The sequence below is a fragment of the Lepidochelys olivacea genome (genome assembly GCF_965140295.1).
Source record: "Lepidochelys olivacea isolate rLepOli2 genome assembly, chromosome: 1".
NCBI lineage: Eukaryota > Metazoa > Chordata > Testudines > Cheloniidae > Lepidochelys > Lepidochelys olivacea.
The window spans coordinates 42,053,924-42,080,821 of NC_140411.1; the positions used below are offsets into that span (position 1 = coordinate 42,053,924).

At 43.3% G+C, this 26,898-nt stretch overlaps 1 protein-coding gene across 2 annotated transcripts in view; it reads right to left on the reverse strand.

Moving 5' to 3' along the window:
• The window catches only part of XPO4 (exportin 4), a 138,560-nt gene extending 114,039 nt beyond the window's left edge, over positions 1 to 24,521 (reverse strand). For both annotated transcript variants that reach the window (XM_084650228.1, XM_084650229.1), the window contains exon 1: positions 21,227 to 24,521. In XM_084650228.1, coding sequence (XP_084506354.1) covers positions 21,227 to 21,304 — 78 coding nt within the window. In that variant the 5' untranslated portion in view covers positions 21,305 to 24,521. The remainder of the gene's footprint in view (positions 1 to 21,226) is intronic.
• Between the last annotated feature and the right edge of the window lie 2,377 nt (positions 24,522 to 26,898).

The following is a 26,898-nucleotide window of genomic DNA, read 5'->3' on the forward strand; positions in this document are numbered from 1 at the left end:
GCTTCCCATTGCCAAGCATTTTTCAATTTATATTTGGAACCCATGCATGACTGTCAGAGGAACTACCTCCTACATATTTACTATCTCATCTCTTGCCATCATGATGATTCTAAACTTTAAACAAAATCTGCCTTCTTCACCTTCTGATTTTACTAGAGTAGTCTTTTAATTAAGTCCTTTGCAAGTTGAAATATGTGCTAAATTTTATAATGAACAGCAGTTTGCTTTCATTCTTTTTATATAATATTTTCAATACATATAAAAGCAACATACACCTGCACCTCCTTCCTATGCCACTTTTTAGCACTGAGGTGTTCTCACCACCTTTGCCACATTCACTCACTTCTTATTCCAATACGTTTTCTCTCTTCCCAAATCCATTGCAACCTCTACCTCCTTTCCTGGTTGTGCTTTTAAAGAAAGCGATAGGAGGGTTTTCAGGACGCTGCATCCTCAAAGTCCTAAATCACAGAAACTGTTGCTTTGGTTAAGCATTGGAGCTGACCAGAAGAAGTCAGTTCCATTTCATGGTAGGCAGTGACTTTTGAGGTTTCAAAATTTATTTTCATTCTGCACTGGAACAAAATCAAAATCTTCCTAATGTTTTTGCAAAAACAGAATTGTGCCAAAATATTTGGTTTTTGACTGAAACCTGAGCTTTCTGATTCAGGCACATAGGCAGGTGAGTTTGCATGTCTATCTATCCAGTTAGGACACTGGTCTGGGATACGAGACACCCAGGTTCATGTCCCTGCTCTGCCTGATTCAACTCTACATTAGATGCAGAAGAAAAATCCAGCTTTTAAACCATCTTAATTTAAATGAAACAAGCACAGAAACAGTTTCCTTACCTTGTCAAATCTTTTTGTAAAAAATTTTCCCTTTTTTTAGTAGTTTACATTTAACACAGTACTGTACTGTGATTTGCTTTTTTGTCTCTCTGCTGCTGCCCGATTGCTTACTTCCAGTTCCAAATGTGGTGGGCGGTTCACGAGACAGTTCGTAACTCTGGTGTTCGTATCTCTGAGGTTCCACAGTATATTTATTAGCACAGAAGAAGGGTACCAAGTTTAGCACTAAAATAATACATACTGCCACAGGATCACCAGTGTAGCTACTCTGACCTTTACTGTCAGTCTCCTCACATTCCCTAATTTTATGAATCTCTGATTTACTGTCCAGTGTATAATATTGCTTGGCAAGTGTCCACAGAGCAGAACAAGCTAAAACTGCATCAGTTTCTTTAGATACTTCTTTTGCCAGCCTCTCAGCAAGTACTATTAGAACACAAGCAGTCCAGATTCCATCCACTCCATGGAAGACTACTGCAAGAGAATTTGGAAAAAAAGCAGTATTCCCACAAGAATTAAATACTTCCCCATATTCACTACTTTAACCTGTCAGTGTTGAACCAGATTCAGACAGCCCACACACAGCGTACACCACTGCAGATGTACATACATAGCTACAGCTTTTGTGTCAAAATACAACATGTTGCGGGCCTAAGATTCAAGTGACGCATTCAGTGTAGGTTTAGAATTTTTATTAAAAATGTTTTTATAAAGTTACAGCCAGCAAACTTTTCAATAATTTCTAAAGATTCCAATGGAAACTTTAAAAAGTCGAATTGACAACCCCTGCAACTGAAACACTGCTCTATACTGCTAGTATGAGAATCTGAAAGTAAAGCTGACTAGTTAGTTTTGTATTTCCCCTCAACTTGGACAATGAAATAGTAAAAAACATAAACAGTGAAAAGTAAATTATATGATAAGGGTTTATCCACACAGTAATTCAGGAATTTACTTAACTCCACGTGTAGACAAGCCCTTAGACGCTTTAAATTCACACCAAACTTTTGTCCCCAATATTATTCCGCATCAGATATGTTTCAAGATTCTGCTTCACATCTTTGAACCCTAGAGCATAGGTATTTGAGGGGCCACCTCTTTCTCCAGACCCAGCACAGGAGCTGCATTAGACAGGAAAGGTAAAGCTGACTGAACCCAGATTCAAACACACCCAAGGTAAGGCATTTTCCGTAAGGGGCCCTTAGCTATGAAATTCATTACTGAAGGGGTTTTCAATTTTTTGTACTGTATATCTCAAATAAAAGCAATCTCAGGTACCATCTTCCTTCCTATTCATGACCTGCAACTACTTACTTGTTAACCCAATATTAGAAAACATATTTAACATCTTTTAGCTGTCTTACTATGATTCAACAACCGGAAACAAGATGACACCTTGTGACCAGCTAGCTCTCCAGGGCAAGTTCTCTGCACATCACCAGTGGCTCATGGATCACAGTTTGAGAACCACCAACTGTACACTCTTTTGGTAAGGCACAGCCTCTTCATTATGTGCACGTTCAGTGTCTAGCACAATCCAGCCAAGATCCCCAACTAGAGCCTCTATACCCTACAGCAATACAAATAAGCAATAATAATAATTGCAAGACCCAGAACAGGCAGAGCTTCTGTCTTGCAACTTTTAGAGTGTGATGCAACATTCTTATCCTTCTAAACCTTCCTCTAATAAAACGGATGCCAAAATGGTTCCAGGTTCTGAGATAAACAGCACCAAGATTCAATTCCTTCTAAGTAAGCAATTTAATCTTGGAATAAGGGTGAGGTGGGGTAAAGCCTTCACTCTCTTTCTGTATATGCTTTACCAGCACCCATGCAACTCCACCAGTGAAAGCACTAGTATAGTTAGGGCACAGGGGTTAGAAGACACAAAGTTAAATAACACCTGTCCCTCCTCTCATCCTGTCTGTATTACTGATTCACCTGTAGCTACCATCACTAGAGTTGCATTAGTACTAAACTAATGGGGGGGGGGGAAACTTAGTGTACATGCACTCTGTAGTGGTCAGTTTGTGGATAGGTAGAAGATAGATGTTGATAGGTTAGACTTGAGGTTATCTGTGGAAAGATTAATTTTCCTGACCTCTGTATTAGTTGTCTTAGAACTCCTGTGTACTGGTAATGTAATCCATCCCATGTGAATCAACGGGAGACTTCCAATTTCTGTCTAGGTACTTCATTCACCTGCAAGGACCACAAGCAGCCCCATAGGCTAGTTTGGGCACCCTTGCTGTAAGTCTTTGAGAGATTATGGAAGTTATTTTTAATGGTGCTTTTCTGTCTAAAATAAAGTTATCACCACACAAAGTTAGGACAGATATATATTTAAGGTAGCAGTTCTGCAATTACCATAATGTACAAACATGGCTTAATGCAAAAATTAAGTTAAGGCAGAGATTGAGAGTCTGTTCTGCCTAATCTGTTTACTAGACTTACAGCATGTACAACACCGCCAGCTCTCTCTCTCCTACTGCAGGACACATTCTCTACTTTTGCTGCACTTACATGAACAAAAAAGGTAAGTAATGAGCTTGTAATGTGCGTTCTTTTCTTTCTAGTCTATGACTTCAGGGATGCCCAAAATTATAGCACTGCTATAATTGCTGCACTAAATTCTACAGAGGTTACCTCATCATCCCATGAAGTCTGTTTTAGGGTATGTTTATACTACCTGCCAGACCGGAGGGCAGCGATCGATCCAGCAGGGGTTGATTTATCGCGTCTAGTCTAGACACAATAAATCAACCCCCGAGTGCTCTCCCGTCGACTCCTGTATTCCACCGCCACGAGAGGCACAGGCAGAGTCGACGGGGGAGCAGCAGTCACAGCGGTGAGTAGGTCTAAGTACGTTGAAGGTCTAAGTACGTTGAATTCAACTACGTTATTCACGGAGCTGAAGTTGCTTAACTTAGACTGATCTCCCCCCATTGTAGACCAGGCCTCGGAAAGCAAGCTTTTTGCAGGTGATGTGTGTGGGAGGTTGCAGGGGTAAAATTCATCACCTTAGCCTGAAGGCAAGGTATAGGAGTCTAAGGGTTGGAATAGCAGCCACAGTTCTGCAGAGCCATTTGCAAAACCAATGTATGATGGTCAGGGTTGAGGGGCAGGAGACAGCTGATCTATAAAAAGAAAAAAGTTTTAAATGCAAAAGTTGTATGTATACAATCATATCCATCTCCAAACCACTCTGTATGTCACTTATCTTCTTAAATTTTAAGCTCTACAGGGTAGGAACATGTCTGTTTGTGCAGTATCTAGCTCTGGGTATTGCTGCAACATAAATTTAAATAGTGAGGGCCACTAGATTCATGTCATTGTGGATTCAATGCACCTCTCCCCTGACTTCCTCTAAACCAACCTTTGTAGGGCCAGTGCAGACACACGCATAGTGTGCACATGGTGTAGAGACCTGAACCTTTCACTTCAGGGTGAATTTCAATCAAGACCACGACTGCCAGCATATTTAATATAAATTTTTAAATATGCTCTCCAGAGAGAAGCCTGATATACAATGTCTCAAGCTGGAAGTATTTGTTTACCAAATTATGGAGCAATAATAGGTGCTCCACAATTAAGGCTGAAGCTAACTTCCCGTTATAATCCCACTTTTCAACCCTTCCTCCACCAATCTTTCTGAAATTTCACAGACATCATTTCATCTCACCATAGAATTTAAGGAAGTTTGATAAAAGTCAGAAAAGGAGTTTTAAAGTTTGAAAAATCACCTGAAGTTCACTTTTTAAAGAGCTTTTTTTTTTACTCAGAATACGGTATATCCAAGATGACTTGGCCTAGAATGGCCAAGATTGTTTTGTTAGCCTTGCTGAAAAGTGCCCTTCAGAATTTTAGTGTATTAGTGGAAAAGTTACAAAGGGCATGGCTACACTTGCAGATGTAAAGCGCTTTGAGTTAAACCAGCCTTTGGAGAGCGCAGTAGGGAAAGCGCTGCAGTCTGTCCACACTGACAGCTTCAAGCACACTGGGGTGGCCACATTTGCGGCACTTGCACCGGCATTGGGAGCAGTGTATTGTGGGCAGCTATCCCAGCACGCAAATGACTGCAACATGCTTTTCAAATGTGGGGGATGGGGTGGAGTGTGTGTGTATGTGGGGGGAGAGAGAGTGGGTTTTTGGGGGGCTGAGAGCATGTCAGCATGCTGTCTTGTAAATTCAGACAGCAGCAGATTCCCCTCCCTCCGCCTCTCTCTCTCTCACACAGCATTCCACACTAATGGCTTGCTTTGTCTCGTAGCAGATAAGCAACCCGCTGTCAGAAAACGGAGCTTTCAAAGGGCATATCCTGCAGCAATTCAAAAACAATGACAAGAGTGGCCACTTGACTTAAAAAGAAAAGGAGTACTTGTGGCACCTTAGAGACTAAAATTTATTTGAGCATAAGCTTTCGTGAGCTACATCCGATGAAGTGAGCTGTAGCTCACGGAAGCTTATGCTCAAATAAATTTGTTAGTCTCTAAGGTGCCACAAGTACTCCTTTTCTTTTTGTGAATACAGACTAACACGGCTGCTACTCTGACACTTGACTTAAGGGGATTATGGGACATTTCCAGAGGCTGATCAGAGTGCAGTAATTCAACACCTTATTCACACTGGTGCTGCGGCACTCCAGCAGGGGCGCAACAAACGTTATTTCACTCGCCAAGGTGGAGTACCAGCAGCGCTGTAGCCGCGAAGTCAGAGCGCTCTATGTGCCTTGCCAGTGTGGACGGGTAGTGAGCCAGTGTGCCCGGGGCTCCTTTATTGTGCTGTTCCTCGCAAGTGTAGCCAAGCCCAAAGACGCAAAAGAAAAATGTAAGACCAACCTGTGATGCACTACACTAAGCCCATGTCTACCCTAGGGGGACTGCAACAGCATAACCATGGTGCTGTAGCTATGCCAGCACAACCCTGTAGTGTAGACACAGCCTATAATGACAGAAGAGGGGCTTCTACCTCCCCAAGCAATGACAGCTTAATAATGGAAGAATTTATTCTGTTTACCCAGCTGTGTCTACACCAGGGTTAAGTTTGGCATAGCTACAGGACTCAAGGACACCGCTATACTGACCTGAATGTTAAGGGTAGACCAGGCCTGAGGTAGGCAAAGCAGCATGTAAACAAGGACTTGTGAAAGCATAGTCCAGGGAGCGCTTGGAGGAGGAAAAAAAATTAAGAAAAGTACATGTCCTGCCAAGGAACTCTATAGCATCAGGAGGCAAGGAAGTACTGGGAAACTGAAGAATTTTATACTGAGACATTCTGCATATTAAAAATTCTTCTCTCTCCAACCTGAAACAAATTTAAACTGTCTGCTACTTGCAGGGCTTTTTCTGGATGAGGCTTTTTCTGATTTTCTCAATCTTAGTCTAAGATGAAAAAATATTCTGTGCAGAATTGTGCGTATGGTAAAGTGGCAGGATGCAGCTCATTTTTGTTTTTCCTGTTTCTCTCCTTGTCTGTTACCGATGGTGACAGCCTGGGTCACATGCCTACAGAGTTGCTTTCATGTCTATAAAGAGCTACATTTATTTTTAAATATTTATAAATTAAGTTGATCTCCTCAGGACTTAAGGCACTGAAGAGGGAAAAGAAAGTAAGTAGATGAAAAGGGTGCAGCTGACACAGTACGGAGCTGTGCTACTTGGTCTTGGAATAAAGGGTCCTGGAAAGGCAAAATAAGATGGAGGGGAAGGGAGGCTGGAAAGGCAGAGAGTCTTATTCAGGTTGAACTTTACTGCTTAAAAATTAAGAAAAAACTTTAAACACTTAAAACACATCTCTTCTGATTCATTCTGTTTCATAATCTATGTTCCTCATATCACATTCACATACAACTCCTCCCACCCCAAAACTCCACTTCTACACACTTCCCAAAACCTGGAGGAGAACCCAGATCAAACGATCTGTCAGAGCACAGTTTCTTTCCTGTGAACTTTTTAAATTGCCTTGGCATATACTTTTGATGCTCATTCAAAAATTCAGAAAATTAATCTTTAAATCAAGTTTGTGTGTGAAGACAAAGTGTTTCAACACCAAAAACAATATTACACTCTTCAAAAACTCTGCATCCCTTTAAAAAGCCCACTGCCATAAGAACCTTTGGTCATATTAAATCCCTACCCAATTCACAATGCCCACCCAAAATTTTACAAAAATATACACCAAGTCAAAACAGATGACATCCATTTCCTACCCAAGGAATCCATTTTCAATTATGACATCTTAAATTCTGCAGAAATTGATGGCTTCTCATCCTCCTGTCCTTGTAAAGCTCCCCCTCATCATTTGCAAGCAGACACTCGAAGCACAATTATAAAGTATGTCTGGTATCTGCAGTAAGAACACAGACTTCCTCATTCATAGAATATCAGGGTTGAAAGGGATCTCAGGGACCTAGACCAACCCCCGTGCAAAGCAGGACTAATTCCCAACTAAATCATCCCAGCCAGGGCTTTGTCAAGCCTGACCTTAAAAACCTCTAAGGAAGGAGATTCCACCACCTCCCTAGGTAACCCATTCCAGTGCTTCACCACCCTCCTAGTGAAAAAGTTTTTCCCAACATCCAACCTAAACCTTCCCTACTGCAACTTGAGACCATTACTCCTTGTTCTGTCACCTGGTACCACTGAGAAAAGTCTAGATCCACCCTCTTTGGAACCCCCCTTCAGATAGTTGAGGGCTACTGTCAAATCTCCCCTCACTCTTCTCTTCTGCAGACTAAACAATCCCAGTTCCCTCAGCCTCTCCTCATAACTCATGTGCTCCAGTCCCCTAATCATTTTTGTTGCCTTCCGCTGGACTCCTTCCAAATTTTTCCACATCCTTCTTGTAGTGTGGGGCCCAAAATGGGACACGGTACTCCACATGAGGCCTCACCAATGTCGAATAGAGAGGAATGATCACGTTCCTTGATCTGCTGGCAAAGCCCCTATTTATACAGCCCAAAATGCCATTAGCCTTCTTGGCAACTGTTGACTCATATCCAGGTTCTCGTCTACTGTAACCCCTAGGTCCTTTTCTGCAGAACTGCTGCCTGGCTGTTCGGTCCACAGTCTGTAGCAGTGCATGGGATTCTTCCGCCCTAAGTGCAGGACTCTGCACTTGTCCTTGTTGAACCTCATCAAATTTCTTTTGGCCCAATCCTCCAATTTGTCTAGGTCCCTCTGTATCCTATCCCTACCCTCCAGCGTATCTACCTCTCCTCCCAGTTTAGTGTCATCTGCAAACTTGCTGAGGGTGCAGTCCACGCCATCCTCCAGATCATTAATGAAGATACTGAACAAAACCGGTCCCAGGACCGACCCTTGGGGCACTCCGCTTGATACCAGCTGCCAACTAGACATGGAACACCATTGATCACTATCCATTGAGCCCAACTATCTAGCCAGCTTTCTATCCACCTTATAGTCCATTCATCCAGCCCATACTTCTTTAACTTGCTGGCAAGAATACTGTGGGAGACCGTATCAAAAGCTTTGCTAAAGTCAAGGAACAACACATCCACTGCTTTCCCCTCATCCACAGATCCAGTTATCTCGTCATAGAAGGCAATTAGATCAGGCAGGGATGACTTGCCCTTGGTGAATCCATGCTGACTGTTCCTGATCACTTTCCTCTCCTCTAGAAGTGTTTCAGAATTGATTCCTTGAGGACTTCTTCCATTCATTTAATTTCCTTCATTCATTCAAAATCCTTCTTGGCCAGACAATGAAGTATTGACATCTGCTTGAAAGGAAGATGTCTATCTTACTTCCAGCCAGAGAAAATACAATATCAACAGAAAAAGAGCAGCATTTTGGATGAGGTACAGAAACACGCCCTACAAAGGAAACTAAAAAACACTCCACCTATAGACTACTAAATTTCTAACTTTATCCAGTTTTAGGCCAAAATGGTGGCAGAATGAAAGGAAAAGGTTTGAAATGAAAGTGACCAATATTGTGCAACTGCAGAAACAATCTTCAATTTTATTACATTTTTATTCAGTTTAAAAAGAAAATACTACATTTTAACACTTACAGCTTTAAGATCAGATGTAGAAATATAGCTCTTTTACTGCTCATTCTCTCTGTCTCTGGATAATTAGTTCTTTGCTTTAAAAAAAAAAACACACATTTTCATAAAATGAGCACTCCTGACGCCATTCTAAACTGCAATGACAGAGTTTATAAACCCCACTCTGGAAAGGAAGGAGTTAGAGAGCTGCTTTGGGCCCAGGCTGCACAGGCTGGATGAGAAGCTTAAAAAGGAGAACAGAATAGTTTAGTAGCAGGCAGGCAGTGGATCTACACTCCAAGATCCTGAGGAGTACCATAGGAGCTCTTGCTGCCTGAGGCCTGGCGACAGTGACCTAACTAAGGCCATGTCTACACTAGCAAGATTACAGCAGCACAGCTGTACCGATGCAGCTGTGCTACTGTAAGCTAACTTGAGTAGCCACTCTGTGCTGACGGGAGAGAGCTCTCCTGTTGACATAATAAAACCATCCCCAATGAGCAGTGGCACTATGCACTCTACCACTTATGCCAGCGAAACTTATGTCGCTCAGAGGTTGTTTTTCTCATACTGGGCGGACAGACTACTGTAGGGCAGAGCAGCTATAGGAAAGGGGGATGCCCAGAAGGAAGACAGCCTGCCACACCCCACCTAGCCAGTAGGCAGCATCAGTGGTGAGTATCCCCCTTCACATGTATCTAAATAAACTGCCTGATTTTTAAAAGTTTTGAACATTCAACAGCTCCCCTTGACGCAAGTTTCCAGCTGTTCATCATTCTAGGAAATCAGAACACTTATTTAGGTACTGAAATTAGGATTTAGACACCCACTTAAAAAATAAATCTTGGCCAGTTTAATATTAAACTTCTTCACCAGACTTTTTTTTTTTTTTTTTTTGGTACCCAGAGAAAATTGTTGTAATTTGAGCATTAGGATAGCTCCAAAATAGCAACTATTGTCTCCTCTCACTTCAACACATTCTCCCCGATGTACAATTCATTGTAGTCAAGTTACCAAACACCTGTTATTAATCCCACTTAAAACAGCCTAGCAAAATAAAGGCTTTATAATTAAGCCTCTCTATCTCCCTTGGGAAGAATTTGTTTGTTTGTAGACATAGTGAGCCATGAATCTTTAGCTGTTTATTCAGTCATCACAGTAAGAGCTGGACCAGTAGATTTTGTAGCTGGCTGATACATTTCCTTGACAATGATGCAAAGCTATTTTGTAATACAGGAAGCTACCAAAAGGGAACATGACAGAGCTTGAAGGAGAAGCAAAGAAGAGGCAGTCAAGGCTGACATTGGCAGAGCAGAAGGTGGGAGTCATTGGGGGATGTCTACTAAAAGTGAGGGAAAATGGAAGACCCACCAAATAAGACAGTGAAGAAATAACTTAAGAGGTAAGGAAAAAGTAATGAGTAAACAGTGCCATAAAAGCCAATAGATGACAGATTTAAAGACAAAGAACCATCACTCGCGTGAAAAGCCACCGAGAATGAGAATGGATTTGGCTAAGGCTATGTCTACATTACAGCCTATGTCAGCAAAACTTATGTCACTGGGGGGGGGGAGGGGTGAATATTCCACACACCCCTCTGAGCTACATAAGTTACACTGACATAAGCGCTCACGTGCACAGTGCTATGTTGGCAGGAGAGCTTCTCCTTACAATGTAGCTTATGCTGCTTGCAGAGTTGTGGGTTTTTATTCCGACAGGAGAGCTCTTACTTGATTTCTCAAGGTACCTCATATTACAGGGATAATTCTGCCAACCCGCTCCAGCTAACTCCTCAGCTAATCAATACAGCTGCACCTAACACTGTGAGCATGCTGGAGTGCATGCTGACAAATACTGGAATTCAATCCTGTAGAACTCAAAAGAGTGACACATTTTTAGTCCTTACTTAACTCCACTTATTATAGATTAATAGATTTTTAAGACCCCAGAAGGTATCATTAGATGATCTCATCTGACCTCTTGCATAACACAGGCCAAAGAATTTAATCCAGTTACTTCTGTTCTGAGCCTAATAACGTATGTTTGACAAAAGCATACCTTTCAGAAAGGCATCCAGTCTTGATTTGAAGACTTCAAGGAATAGGGAGTCCACCACTTCCTTAGGTAGTTCAACCTTTGCACCACCCTTACTGAACCATTTCAAGCGGCTATTGCCATCTCTGCGGGGCAGAGTTAAGGTTGCATTACATGGTTAGCGTGTACCTTAACTTTGTAATTTCTGGGTTTCAGAGGCATAGGTTTAGTCATTCTTCACATTCTGGAAGGACATAGGCAGCACTGAGCAATCTTAACTCTGTGTTAAGTTTACTGGGTGTTAAATTATTTAAAAATATATACTAGAAAGAAATTCTCTCAGCATCCATACGTACTACAGCTCAGTTCTCCCCATCCACTGCTTCTGGCTCCTTGGCAACCACTACCCCAGGCACAAAAGATAGTGATTGCAGGTTGGTCCCTTTCCTGCCCCTGCATTAGCTCCTCATCTCTAGTCTGTATCTGTCCAGATCAGCTCAATGCTCCCTCCCCAACCCTCCAACCCACAGAAGGGAGGCATCAGTTGGTTTTGTCTCCCTGACATAGTACAGGCCAACAAGCTGTCCCAAAGAGGGACTCAGGTAGATTGCACTGAGGGTGTATTTGTAGAGTGCTGAACTTCCACAGCTTCCAAAAGGAGCTTGACTGTGGTCCTAGACACCAAGCAGAAAGGCAGGCTGAGAACACTCATATGCACAGCAAACAAATCACCTAAGCCATAGGCGCTGGAGCACCCACAGAAAAAAAACAGTGGGTGCTCAACACCTACCAGCAGCCCCACTGATCAGCTCCTCCCCCTCCTCTCCAGCGCTTTCCAGCCGCCAGTGATCAACTATTCAGCTGTGTGCAGGAGGCGCTGGAGGAGAGGGAGAGGAGCGGGGGCAGAACAGAGCAGGAAGAGGCAGAGCGGAGGCAGAGTGAGGGCTGGGGAGGAAGTGGAACAGGGCAGGGCAGGAAGAGGCAGGGTGGGGGCTTGGGGGAAGGGGTGGAGTGCGGGCGGGGCCTGGGGCAGAGCGGGGGTCGAGCATGCCCCAGGAACTCAGTGCCTCTGACCTGAACAGAAGATTTGAACTCGTTGTGCTTGGACTCTAGGGACAGCAATTGTTCCCTTAAACCACTGAGTAAATTTCTCAGCGTGTGTCACTCCAAACAGCACACACACGCTTATTGTCTCTAAGAAGAGATACTAAAGCTTTTGTAACGCGATAGCTTTTGAAATATTTCTAAACTGTACTACCCAATAACTGATCGCAATGGCAGTCCATACTATAAATTTCACGAAGGACAGAGTCGTAGACTTCCCCTAGAAATACTGTTAGTAGTAAGAACCTTAAAATGTTTTGAACAGCTCCTGCTAAGTAGGGAATGTATCAGGAACCACTAGACAAAATGACTCAGTTTCTTGCTTTTCCTCAATCACATAGTACCGTTGTTCAGGGAAAGGTTGAGGAGCAGGAGTCATGATTTAATTATCCTAACTGCTCACAAGAGTTTTTCCATCTTCCCTCCATTTAATTAATGCTATTTTTTCTTGACAATACCTCTAAATAAAACTGCATAACGTATGTGGATTTTAGAACACTTTTAAACAGCTTTGTCTCAGGGCAAAACTTTCAAAAGGAGCTGCTGTAGAATCCAAGTAAAAAGCAAGTAATGTGCACAACACATTCTCAAGAAGCTGCCAAAGGTAGAACTTGAACTCACAGTGCACGTATGCTGCTCAAGTTCAATGACCATAGCATGTCACTTTGAGCCCCCCATTTACTTTAATGTCTGGCTGCCTGCAAACCTCCTGGCATGCAACAGAGTCCTACTTTTACTGCACATCATTATTTCATTCTCTTTGGTGCATCAGTTTTGGGAACTCCAGCATGGATTGACTCACTTTACCCTCAATAATTTCTGAAATATTGCTTCTCCAGAGGGACGGTGCGTGCCGTGCCCTAGCTGAGATAAATCCTAGCAGGCGATATAAATTCCAGGAGGATTAGAAGAATAGTTTGAGCCCCAAGTGTGCACAAAAAAGCATCATAAGAACCAAAGGAATCTAATAGGATTTTTAGAAGGGCTTTATTTGGAGAACATCTTGCTCAAACAATCCCAAATTTGGTTCACTTATCCTACCCAGGACCCCCTCCCCCACCATACGGCAGAACAATTTTCAAGACAACCTGAGTCAGCATCTGGATTTTAAGGCCATTTAGAAAAGTCATCTACACACTGAACAGTTTTCAGAGTGGTAGTCGTGTTAGTCTGTATCAGCAGAAACAACGAGGAGTCCTTGTGGCACCTTAGAGACTAACAAATTTATTTGGGCAATTTCGTGGGCTAAAACCCACTTCATCAGCTCAAATAAATTTGTTAGTCTCTAAGGTGCCACAAGGACTCCTCGTTGTTTTCACTGAACAGTGAATCTGAACCTCAACTATAGCAAAGCTGTTCTTCCACTGTTATGAACTGCCATGTACAAGCAGTCCCCATTCTCCCACACAAGAATCAGATTTATGTTCCATCCCAGGTGGCCCAGAATATGTATTGCTTCTCAGATCCTCATGGACAATTAACGAAGTTAGAGCTTGATCAATGTTAATTAATGATCAGCACTCAAGCACCACATGGGCTGGGAGGGGGAGATCCAGAAAACAACATAAGCATTTACATGGGGAGGCCTGTACCATCTGGAAGGGAAGGAGAAGGATCAATTCAGTTCATCAAGCTTTTGGTGTATGCTAGTTATGTAGTCTTTTAATCGTATAAGTTGTTACATAAATTTAAACTATATCCTAAAAAGCATCATAGAATTTTAGCTTTTGAACTCTTTGGAGCAGGGAATGTCTTCCTACATACTCGTACAGCACCTAGCACAATGGGGTCTTTGGGTATTACCACAATATAAATAATAAAAACTGTGCATACTTTATATGATGAAAATATTTCAGAACATATCTTTTGCATACAGTGGACACAAAATAAAAGTTTCAGTGAACACTGATCCTAAATTCTCTTCAGCCTTCTGAATTTTCAAGCTGTAGTCATGTTTAAGTACTGATACTACACCTTATACCAAAGACTGATGAGCTTCCATGCTATACCCCTTGAACAAGGACACTGTTTAAAAGGACCACCAGAACAGAGTTTATTGAAAGGTACTACAAATAAGAGCAGCCAGATTTATTTTAATATGTAGGGAGAGAAAGAGGAACTTAGCAAGAGAAAAGACTGGGATCTCATCAATTTTTTATGGGCTGCAGGTCAGTGTTTGCAGGAGTTCAGGAGGAACTTTTAAGTAATGCAGATGCCTAATTAATACCCTTAGTACACCTTATGTTACTTTAAAACAAACCAAAGAAAATAAAGAAAATTCCCACCGAAAAAAAACTTTGTTAACTTAAAGTAACAATAAATATCAAGGAGTCCTTGTGGCACCTTAGAGACTAACAAATTTATTTGGGCATATAGCTGACAAAAGCTTATGCCCAAATAAATTTGTTAGTTTCTAAGATGCCACAAGGATTCCTTGTTGTTTTTGCAGATACAGACTAACACGCTACCCCACTGAAATAAATATCAAGAATGCTAATTTAAAAAAAACCCAAACATTTAAAAAGTAGAGATTAAGGTAATCTACTAAACTATTTGAATTTCTTTACAGTTTATACATTCTCTCAAGAAAGATCTAAAAGTATAAAAATTAACAAACTTATCAGAATGTCTAAACCCCACCCTGCAAGAAACACAGCATTTAAATATGAACATAAGAATGGCCATATTGGGTCACATCAAAGGTCCATTTAGCCCTATCTTCCGACTGTGGCCAATGCCAGGTGTCCCAGAGGGAATGAACGGAACAGGTAATCATCAAATGATCCATCCCCTGTCGCCCACTTTCAGCTGCTGACAAACAGAGGCTAGGGACACCATCCTTCCCCATCCTGGATAATAGCCACTGATGGACCTATCCTCCATGAATTTATCTAGTTCTCTCTTGAATCCTGCTATAGTCTTGGCCTTCACAACATGCTGTGGCAAGGAGTTCCACAGGTTGATTACGTGTTGTGTGAATACTTCCTTTTATTTGTTTTAAACGTGCTGCCTATTAATTTCATTTGGTGACCCCTAGTTCTTGTGTTACGAGGAGTAAATAATACTTCCTTATTTATTTTCTCCACACCAGTCATGATTTTATAGACCTCTTTCACATCCCCCCTTAGTCATCTCTTTTCCAAGCTGAAAAGTTCCAGTTTTACTAATCTCTCCTCACATGGAAGCTGTTCTATACCCTTGATCATTTTTATTGCCCTTTTCTGAACCTTTTCCAATTCCAATATATCTTTTTTGAGATGGGGCAACCACATCTTCATGCAGTATTCAAGATGTGGATATACCATGGATTTATGTAGAGGCAATATGATATTTTCTGTCTTACTATCTATCCCTTTTCCTAATGATTCCCAACTTTCTGTTAGCTTTTTTGACTGCTGCTGCACATGGCGTGGATGTTTTCAGATAACTATTCACAATGACTCCAAGATCTCTTTCTTGAGTGGTAACAGCTAAATTAGCCCCCATCATTTTATATGTATAGTTGGGATGATGTTTTCTAATATGCATTACTTTGCATTTATCAACACTGAATTTCATCTGCCATTTTGTTGCCCAGTCACCCAGTTTTGTGAGATCCCTTTGTAACTCTTCGCAGTCTGCTTTGGACTTCAATATCTTGAGTAGTTTTGTATCATCTGCAGGTTTTGTCCCCTCACTGTTTACCCCTTTTTCCAGATCATTTATGAATGTGTTGAATAGGACTGATCCCAGTACAGGCCCTTGGGGGACACCACTATTTACCTCTCTCCATTCTCAAAACTGACCATTTATTCCTATCCTTTGTTTCCCAACTTTTAACCAGTTACCCATCCATTAGAGGACCCTCCCTCTTATCGTATGACAGCTTACTTTGCTTAAGAGCCTTTGGTGAGGGACCGTGTCAAAGGCTTTTTGAAAATCTAACTACACTCTATCCACTGGATCACCCTTGTCCATATGCTTGTTGACCCCCACAAAAGAATTCTAGTAAGTCATGGTCATCTATGTGTCTGATAATTCTGTTCTTTACTATAGTTTCAACCAGTTTGCCTGGTACTGAAATTAGGTTTACCAGCCTGTAATTGCCAGGATCGCCTCTGGAGCCTTTTTTAAAAATTAGTGTCACGTTAGCTATCCTCCAGTCATCTGGTACAGAAGCTGGTTTAAATGATGTTACATACCACAGTTAGTAGTTCTGCAATTTCACATTTGAGTTCCTTCAGAACTCTTGGGTGAATGCCATCTGGTCCTGGTGACTTATTACTGTTTAGTTTATCAATTTGTTCCAAAGCCTCCTCTAATGACATCTCAATCTGGGGCAGTTCCTCAGATTTGTCACCTAAAAAGAATGGCTCATGTTTGGGAATCTCCCTCACATCCTCAGGCATGAAGACCGATGCGGAGAAACTAAATGAATTCTTTGCAATGACCTTATCGTCCTTGAGTGCTCCTTTAGCATTTTGATTGTCCAGTAGCCCCACTGGTTGTTTCGCAGGCTTCCTGCTTCTGATTTACTTTAAAAAAATTTTGCTATTAGTTTTTGAGTCTTTGGCTAGCTGCTCTTCAAATTCTTTTTTGGCCTTCCTAAATATATTTTTACACTTCACTTACCAAAGTTTATGCTCCTTTCTATTTTCCTCAATAGGATTTAACTTCCACTTTTTTGAAGTCAAAAGATATTTAAAATACTAATTTCAGCACATAAATCTCCCATTATGAATACTTGAATCTCTTTGACATTCATATCACCCCCCTTCTAATCCATATAAAATACAGCTGCTAAGACCATCTTCCTTGTCTGACACAGTGAACACATCACAACACTCTTCTAAATCTCTCCATTGCCACCTGCCCAACCACCACCCCCCAATTACGAGGCAGAAAAGTTCAACCTTCTTGCCCCCACCTACAAGGTTGTTCATAACTGCTTGCCCATTCATCTCTTATAGCAGGGTCCCACCCGCTTACCTCCTCTAATAATGCCAGTTTCACCTCCTGTTCATTAGCTTCTTACAAACATTTCAGTACTTTTTCTTCCTACTTTTTCTTCCCCCTCCATCATGGCTCTCCACTTGTTTCTTCCACGTGTGTGAAGGTGTGGATGTGGATAATCAGTTCACACAGGCTCCCGCCCTCATTCATGATTCCCTTTATACACAAATGACTTGAAAAATTTACCTCACTGACCATGACTGTCCTGGTGAGAGACAAACTACGCTTCCACAGTTTCTGGGATTCCTTTCATCATGCTGTCCCTGGGCCCAGCTTTGGGATCCTATCTTTCATAGCTTTCAACTCAGAGTTGTCTGAACAATCTGAATTCTCCCCTCCAACAACTAAAATACCCTCTGGTTACCGGAGAGGGAAAGGAGCATTAGAGAGAGCCTCCTGGCTGCTGTGATGGGGGTCTCTGCTAATTCACCCCTCCCTCCAACCTCCAAATCCCCCATGAATAGCTTTAGCGCCTGCCTCTGCCACCCTAGCCTTCTGCAGCAGAGTAAAATGGCCCTGATTCTTGTCAGTTTAAATCTTTTCCACGATGTTTCCAGTAACAGTAGTGAAAACAGATAAATGTCTGATCAGTTTTCATTCTACTACATCTTGAAAATGCTGAGTAGCAGCAGAGGTACTAAAGCTGTATATTCAAGAGCGAATGTATTGCCCATTTTTCTGTATCTGTGTAAGCACTACCATAAACAGGGCTCACATATTTTTACCACCACTTTAATGAAAGCTTCATATGAAAGTGCCTCAGCCGGTCTACACTAACATTTACGCTACTACAAGCAAAGGGAAACTACACGATACTGACAATCAGATACTACATTTGCTAGTGTAAATTCAGTTAAACATTTGGAAGGTTATATTCTACCCACATGCAACTAGACACTTGTTTTTAAGCTGCAAAAGTTAATGGTTCTCACCTAAAAAAAGCCTCCTAATCATCTCTCTCCCCTGCCCCCGTCCTGCCTGTAACATCTAATATAACAACAATACACTTCTATTATTAAATTGCCCTTATAAAAATGAGTCCTTCTACCACCATAATCAGATATGCTCAAAAAAGGGAGTCTAAGATTGGTAGTTGAATGTCTAATATTACTCATGAGTTTCACAAGCATGTGTATGAGATGTAACGTAATTCACATCTTCATATACATTACCTCAATTTACGGCTATTTGCATACTTCTAATTGTTATATTTTATCTATAATTCTTAGTATTTATTTTTTGTAATGTTTCCTATTAAGGATTTGTTTACAATTGGAAATTTACCAAAATAACTACTCCAGAAGAGTTATTCTGGAACAACTTCCCCATGTGGAAAGTCAGTCTGGAATAAGAGTGTCCTAAAATAAGTCCACGTGGACACACTTACTCCACACTAGGAGTGCCCACATGGGGAGTTGTTCTGGAATTATTATTCCAGAATAGCTATTTTGATACATTTCCAAAGACAAGAGCTTTGTTTGGCAATTTTAATTAAATTTGCAGCTTTTTTTGGTGGGGGAATACACGTTTAATTTTTTTAGTTCATGATGCTGCAGTTTTACAGATGAGTAATTCAAAGGAATTACTCACTTGCTTAAAGATGTGAGTTTATGGCATTAGCTTCTAAGGGTTTAACTTCAAAGGAACACTCAGGAAAATTAATCCAAAATTAACTAAAGGTGTGAATTTAAAACAGATTTGTTTAACCACATTCAATCCCTGTGTGGACTCTCTTATTGTAAATTAAACTAACCTGAATTAAGACCACTTTAATTTTGAAGAGATTAGATTGTTAACTACTTACTGTATTTGGGTTAGAGACAGTCTCAGTATGTGCACAATACCTCATACTATGCAGCCTCCGGGCACTACTTTAGTATAAATATTACATATTTCAGCCAGATTCCTAATTAAATTGTGTTCAGCTCCACTGAATGCCCACCAAATTGTCAAAGTCTTTCAAATTATCAATCAGGTCAGAATTTTAACGGCAATCAGAAAGTAACACTGTGAAGGAAAATCTTCACAGATAAGCATTATTAAAATAGGTTTATGTTTCAAACTATTGTATGTACAACTTTTCATACAGAAGAAAAAATTAAAAGGCACTTAGTTTTATATGATGTTTAAATGTTTAACACTTAATGACTCTTATATGCATTTATTTGTGTTTTAGAAAAAAATAGTTAAGTTTCTCCATATACAGAAATTATCTCCTCCGTATACTCAATACAGTAACTCCTCACTTAACGTTGTAGTTATGTCCCTGAAAAATGCAACTTTAAGTGAAACAATGTTAAACAAATCCAATTTTCCCATAAGATTTAATGTAAATGCGGGGGGTTAAGTTCCAAGGAAATTTCGTAGGGGCAGACAAAAGGCATTATATACTGTACTGTGGTTGGGAAGTGCCCCTGGCTTACCCCACACAGGCACAGCCTGCTGCAGGCAAGGACACAAGGAAGCACCTTCGCAGCAGCAGTGGCAGCTTATCCGGAGAAGAACAGATGCTGACTTTGCTGGGGGATGCTCCAGGCTCACCTCTTCCCGTTCCCACTCCACTCCAGGCGCTCCTCTTCCCACCCCCCACTCCACCTCCTCTCCAGAGCACACCGCATCCCCTCTCCTTCCCTGCCCCCAGAAAGTCCTAATTACCGCCAAACAGCTGTTTGGCAGGCTTAAGACTTTCTGGGAGGGAGGGGGAGGAGTAGAGACGCAGCGCTTCCCCGCTTTTCACCCTCCCTCCCAAAAAGTCCTCAGCGCTGGGAGGGAGGCGGAGAAGAGGAACTTGTGCAATGCTCCCTTATAAAGTCACTGCTCTTCCACAAAATTTTACATGCAGTGTACAGAGCAGGCAGCCAAACGACGTTATAAGGGAGATTGCACAACTTTAAACGAGCATGTTCCCTAATTGAGCAGCGACATAACTTTGAAACGTTAAGCGGGAGGATGTTAAGTGAGGAGTTACTGTATTATACAACATTCATTTCCAAAATCCAAAGCAATTTTCAATTAAGTGATGGTGAAAATCAGACCACCACAAATAAAGTCAGTTAAATAACTTCATAGTTCTAATCCAACTTTGTTTTATAAATATTTAATAATCCTATGAGGATTTTTACCCTTCACGAACTCCACATTAATTGAAGTAACAAAAACAACTCTGAAAATACAAAAAACCAAACCTGCAACTCAGACAACAGCTCACAAAATGTTTCATGCTGAGTTTTTTATACAATCCTTTGCTATATAAATATCAAAATACTAATTACTAGCTTTGTTGTAGTGCTGCGGGTACTTTAAGTGGAGTACTTTTGTTTGTTCACAACAAAGCTCTTGACTCCTTGAGTGTATTTCACAACACAGGGCAATAGAGTCACACTCATAAGGTCTTACGCTCCATACATCATAAGGTCTTACGTTCCACACACAATACCTTTATGCAACCTTTATAACCACAGAACACATTACAAACTGTTCAGGGACCACTTCACCCACTACTGAAATCAGCCACCTCTCGTATGACATGTTTGCAATTCACCCCTGGTGTTTTGCGGTTCCCATTACTGCAAGGAGGGAAAGCTGGAACAGGCAGTTATAGCTATGTTTTATGTAACCCACACAATAGTTTCTGCAAGAGTGAGAGAGGAGGAGATAGGTGTGGGAGAAGAGATTTCTCTGCTGGTTTCCAGTGGAGTGGCGGTGACACTGATGGTGACAGGAGGGCAGTTTGTGGGGTTCGGGGGGCAAGTACTGGGGAACCAACAAAGGAGCGGGAAATGGCAACAAGGGACCAGGAGAGTGCTGAATGTCGGTTGATAGAGATGGGTTAGAGCACATGGGAATAAAGACATGTAAGCCTCCCCGCCTCTAGTGAGACTTTACAGAGTGGCAGGCTCCTGGGTGGGGAGGGTTGTGCTCTGAAGGGGCCAGAAGGGAAAACAGGAGCCAAGGGAAGCTAAAAGGGTTAGAGGGGCAACTACCTAAAAGGACAAAGGTCCTGAAGGGACGGCGGCAGACTAGCCACGGTAATATAAGCGAGGCAGGGGAAGGTATTCCGGAAAACTATGCATGGAAACTGCTATGGGGGGCACAGAAGCATCGGGGGATAGCTCTGAAAGGGGAGACGGGAGGGGGCCCGTGCAGGGCACTGCGGGGGCTATGCAGGCGGCAAGATGGGTCCGCGGGCACGGCGCTGCCTGCCCCCCTCCTCCCCGGCCCGGGGGGGCCCTCACCATGAGCACTTTGGCCGCGTTCTCCAGCTGGGCGATCACCTCAGGAGCCCCCCCCGCAGCCACGGCCGCCGCCATCATGGTCTCTCTTCAATGACGCGCCATGCGGGGCATTCTGGGACGAAGCGGTCGCACAGCCAATCCCCCGGTCCGGCGGGGAAGCGCCCGGACCGAGAGTACCGGCGCCGACCTGCAGCAGCGTGACCGGCCGGAGCAGCAGGGGGGACAGGCGGAAGCACCGGGCGTGACTGCAGCAAGAGCCACCCCTCCGCGCTCTCCCCCGGGGCGGGCCCAGGGCACGCGGCCACAGACGGGGCGGGACTAATCCAGGCCCAATACAGAGTTCGCCTGAGGCAGCAACGCCCAGAGCAAGAGGGATCGCATCGCCTCGGGAGCTCGGCGGCGGTTTCTGATTAACTTCGCTGGAGGCCCGCTGCAGCTCCCCTCTGACACCTGCTACACCGGGGGGGCGCTTACGTGGTGGACAGATGCGGCTCCCTGCACGCGCGGCCCTCAGCCTGCTGGAAAGGGCGGGGGGGACTCGGCTCCCTGCACGCGCGGCCCTCAGCCTGCTGGAACGGGCGGGAGGGGACTCGGCTCCCTGCACGCGCGGCCCTCAGCCTGCTGGAACGGGCGGGAGGGGACTCGGCTCCCTGCACGCGCGGCCCTCAGCCTGCTGGAACGGGCGGGAGGGGACTCGGCTCCCTGCACGCGCGGCCCTCAGCCTGCTGGAACGGGCGGGAGGGGACTCGGCTCCCTGCACGCGCGGCCCTCAGCCTGCTGGAACGGGCGGGAGGGGACTCGGCTCCCTGCACGCGCGGCCCTCAGCCTGCTGGAACGGGCGGGAGGGGACTCGGCTCCCTGCACGCGCGGCCCTCAGCCTGCTGGAACGGGCGGGAGGGGACTCGGCTCCCTGCACGCGCGGCCCTCAGCCTGCTGGAACGGGCGGGAGGGGACTCGGCTCCCTGCACGCGCGGCCCTCAGCCTGCTGGAACGGGCGGGAGGGGACTCGGCTCCCTGCACGCGCGGCCCTCAGCCTGCTGGAACGGGCGGGAGGGGACTCGGCTCCCTGCACGCGCGGCCCTCAGCCTGCTGGAACGGGCTGGGGGGACTCGGCTCCCTGCACGCGCGGCCCTCAGCCTGCTGGAACGGGCGGGGGGGACTCGGCTTCCTGCATGTGCAAACCCTAGCTTGGTCCGACCCGAGGGGCTGTTAATTTGGCTCCCCTGACACACCCAATTGGGGGGGGAGCTCAATTTTCCACACTTTTCAGCTACCGCTCTCCTTCTCCTCCCCCTCAACAGTAAACTCAGCTTCCCCCCACACACTCCAGCCGGCAGCCTGGCTTCCTCCTTCTGCTGGCCAGCGGGGCAGGAGTGCTCAACAGGCGGCCCACAAACAAGTGCGGGAGTTTGACCATCCTCCTGCATTGCTAAATGGGGGAAGTCCCAGCTACATAGAGAAGGGGTCCCAGGGTGGTCCTGAAATGGAAAAGGGTGAGAACCTCTGCAATAGGAAACTTGGGGTTCAGCTCTGTTCCATGCCTCCAACAGTGAGACATCAGCTCCCTAGTTACATCAGCAGGGCCTTAGAATCATAGCAGATTAGGGTTGGAAGAGACCTCAAGAGGTCATTTAGTCCAATCCCCTGCTCAAAGCAGGACCAATCCCAACTAAATCATCCCAGCCAAGGCTTTGTCAAGCCGGGCCTTTAAAAACCTCCAAGGATGGAGATTCCACCACCTCCCTTGGTAACCCATTCCAGTGCTTCACCACCCTCCTAGTGAATAGTGTTTCCTAATATCCAATCTAGACCTCCCCCACTGCAACTTGAGACCATTGCTCCTTGTTCTGTCATCTGCCGTCACTGAAAACAGCCTAGATCCATCCTCTTGGTACTTAAGTTGAATAATACACTAATAATAAAATATTAGCGCATGTAAACTTCATTTCACATTTTCAGTGAAGCAAAGTGTCCCCAAACATTTTTGTGGTATGGACCACTTCCCCTCTCACCTCAGATTTGGAATCATCCATATGGCAGCTACAGTGAGTGGGTGCACAGAAAAAAAACCCCACTACTTAAACATTAAAATGTATATTTAATGGGATACGTCTGGTTGGTTTCTTGAACACAATTCTGAGATACTGGGGGAGATCATGCTCAGTTTCCGTCTCAAACCAAAACCTGTTCACAATCTAGACCTGTATTTTGCTTAAGCACTGAAAATCCACTCTTGCACAGGTACATTGAGGTGAAAGCCAATACAGCTTTCAAAGCTTGATCTACAAATGTTTGATGTTTTCCCTTAGCTGCAGCCAGAACTCTTTCAGGGCCAGTTGTTGAATGTGGTCTTCAATATTTTGTTGCAAGAGGTCATCATCTGTTTAAAAAAAAAATGGAAAGAATTGAGTGAAAGGAGCGAAAGAATTGCTAATTCTCTCAGCTGCTCTTTCCAAAGAAAGGAGTGTTCTTGACTACATTTCCCCCCTACTTGGAGTGGAAAGCATTCATTGGCCTCAGAGAGGAAATCATCCGAAATGAGACACATCAATATTCTCTTCATTTATTCAACAGGTCTACAGGGTTTTCTTGAACACTCACAGAATGCCCTTGCAAACTCAAACTAAGTTCATTCATTAGAGTGAAAGTATTGGATGAGTAGATCAGTAGTCCAAGGTAAAAGAGGTAATCAAAGCATGTGAGCACACAAATGAGTGATTTGACAAAAATACATTTCAGAATGATGTCCAGAGAGAGTGTTAGCATTTTCCCTCATGAAAGCCAGTGACCTTCAACACGAAGGAGAAGCTGGCAGTGTTGGCTGCTAAGCAAAAGTTAGGGAATTAATGAGCTGATATAGGGTCATGGAAGAATCAGGCTATATTTTTGTACTGATGTTTATGCATAGTGATATTCATATAAGAAGCATATTTAAAACAATGTTACATTACGTGGATTCAAGAAAGTTAATACGGGAGGTATCATTACAAACTTGATCATGATGGGGAACTGTTAATTTTGGCTCCCATCTGGAAGACTAGCAGTACCAAGCTGAAAAGAATGAGTGGATGGGTGCAGGAACAACTGATTTTGAGGGGAGAAACTGAGTGAGACACAGGTATTAGCAAAGGTGTGAGAGAATGCCTGGACCCTTAAACAGGACAAAGAGACTTCGCTATAATGGGTGTGCAGAGAAGCCCAATCCAAAGAGCATTCAGGATAAATGACAATTTGGATCTACACCGAAAGGTTAGCACAGGAACACTAAGGCTAAGGAACCATCAAAAGAAGTTACTTTAAGTGCTGATTTCAGTTGTACTACAATAAAGATCTGTTCAGTTTCCCAAGTAAATGTTTCTGTACTTTTATTATTCTGCCCATTTAGAGTGCAACATCAGCTTTGATAAAGTCAACTATCTTCACTGAGAACTTCCATAAGAGTTCTTTATTGTGTTGGCATTTTAATAGCGACGGCTTCTTGGTGTATTTAGCAGTCATGGGGGCAGCAGAATAGTACATGTAACCAGACCACTATGCCTGCCAATGACGCTCATGCATCATCCATGAAGAACCTGATACTGTTTTGTTATTTAAGCTCACTCCCCTTCACATATCCATTCAATATTTGAGAATATTTACTTTTTGCTTGTGTAGATTGGGAGATCGACAAAAAGAAAATCATGCACTTTGTCATCAGATGCATATCTCACATAGATGGAAAGGTTTACAGTGGAAAGCAAATCAATGTTTAGTCAAGCTGTATTACAATTAAATGACTACTCCAAACTTGAGGGAGCATGTTATTTCATATTTTCAGCAATGTTGGAGAGTCTTGTTAAATCTCTATTGTCTAACAATGTTAATACGTCCCACTGTTTGCTAGTCTTGACATCGGATGCCACTGATGCCGCTTCTGCTGTTAGATTAAAAAAGAAACTCTTCCCTATAGTGATATTTCTCTCCTTTTGTGATGTAAAGACTCTCAAGATGAGATGTCTTCAAAGCTTTTGAACACTGGCTGCACTTTTGTTTCTGGCTATGTTGCTCTGTAAACTTGTGTGGGAAAAAAATCACATGCTTGTTTTTCAAGTAAGAATGTTTGGTCTCAAATTAACTGGAGGGATTGGGGTGAGGTTTTCAGTGTCCAACACTTCACAGCAAATAACTTTGGTGTGATACTCCTCTAGATATAGTCCACATATAGCCCATCTGCACATATTTGCCTTCCTATTTTCTGACAGTCCTTCTCTTAGTTCCATTTTTCTTCCACAGCTGAAGACACTTCTGTCACAGTTCAGGGCAACTGCATCTGTATTTCCCTTCATTGGTCTAGCAAGGGCACTCTCAGACTTCCGGCTGTCACCACGTCTCACTCCCTTCTGACCAGGGTATTTCCAGGCTGCACAGTTCTCTGCTTTCACTATTATTTCCATCGCAGACAGGCTACCCAAGCACACCTACTTGCTTTCTCTTCAGAGATGGTTAACAGGTATAATTGCCAAGTATCAGGGGGTAGCTGTGTTAATCTGTATCCACAAAATAACAAGGAGTCTTAAGCACCTTAAAGACTAACCGATTTATTTGGGCATAAGCTTTTGTGGGTAAAAAACCACTTCTTCAGATGCATGGAGTGAAAATACAGATGCAGGCATTATTATACTGACACATGAAGAGAAGGGAGTTACCTCACAAGTGGAGAACCAGTGCTGACAGGGCCAATGTGATCAGGGTGGATGTAGTCCACTCCCAATAATAGATGAGGAGGTGTCAATTCCAGGAGAGGCAAAGCTGCTTTTGTAATGAGCCAACCACTCCCAGTCCCTATTCAGGCCCAAATTAATGGTGTTAAGTTTGCAAATGAATTTTAGTTCTGCAGTTTCTCTTTGAAGTCTGTTTCTGAAGTTTTTTTGTTCAAGTGTAGCTACTTTTCAGTCTGTTATAGAATTTCCAGAAAGATCGAAGTGTTCTCCTACCGGCTTTTGTATGTTACCATTTCTGATGTCCGATTTGTGTCCATTTATTCTTTTATGTAGGGACTGACTGGTTTGGCCAATGTACATGTCAGAGGGGCATTGCATTGCACGAAAGCTTATGCCCAAATAAATCTGTTAGTCTTTAAGGTACCACCAGACTCCTTGTTATTTTTAGGTATAATTGCTACAGTATATGTTACCAAACAGTTCTTTCTATATTAGCCTATTTTATTCTTAAGGGAAACGCATTACAGAAAAAACACATTAAAATCAACAAAGGAACCTTCTCATAAGCTTACTGGAATTCCCTAACATGGGCTTTGGCAGGAGCAGTCCTCCAAATTCCAACCCAAGGGCATTCCTCATGGTTGCAAGTTCATCACAGCTTCAGCTCCAAATGTACACCTAGCCTTATGGGGCCTCAATAGGTGCAGGCTTTCCAACCCTACCCTCCATGGACTAGCGGTTCTGTCCGTTTGCTGGATGAGGAATAAGGCCCTGAGCCAGTTTAAAATCAGGCCATTTATCCAAAAATCCTTTCTTTGTCTGTTGGTCCCCAGAGAATCCAGTTTGAACTAGTATATGTGAACCTCTCCAGGGGCAAGGCTTCAAAGAGCTGATAGAGGAAGTACAGTAACATTCCCCTCCTATTAAAGATGGTGCATACAGTGCCACAATAACACACACACAATTGGATTT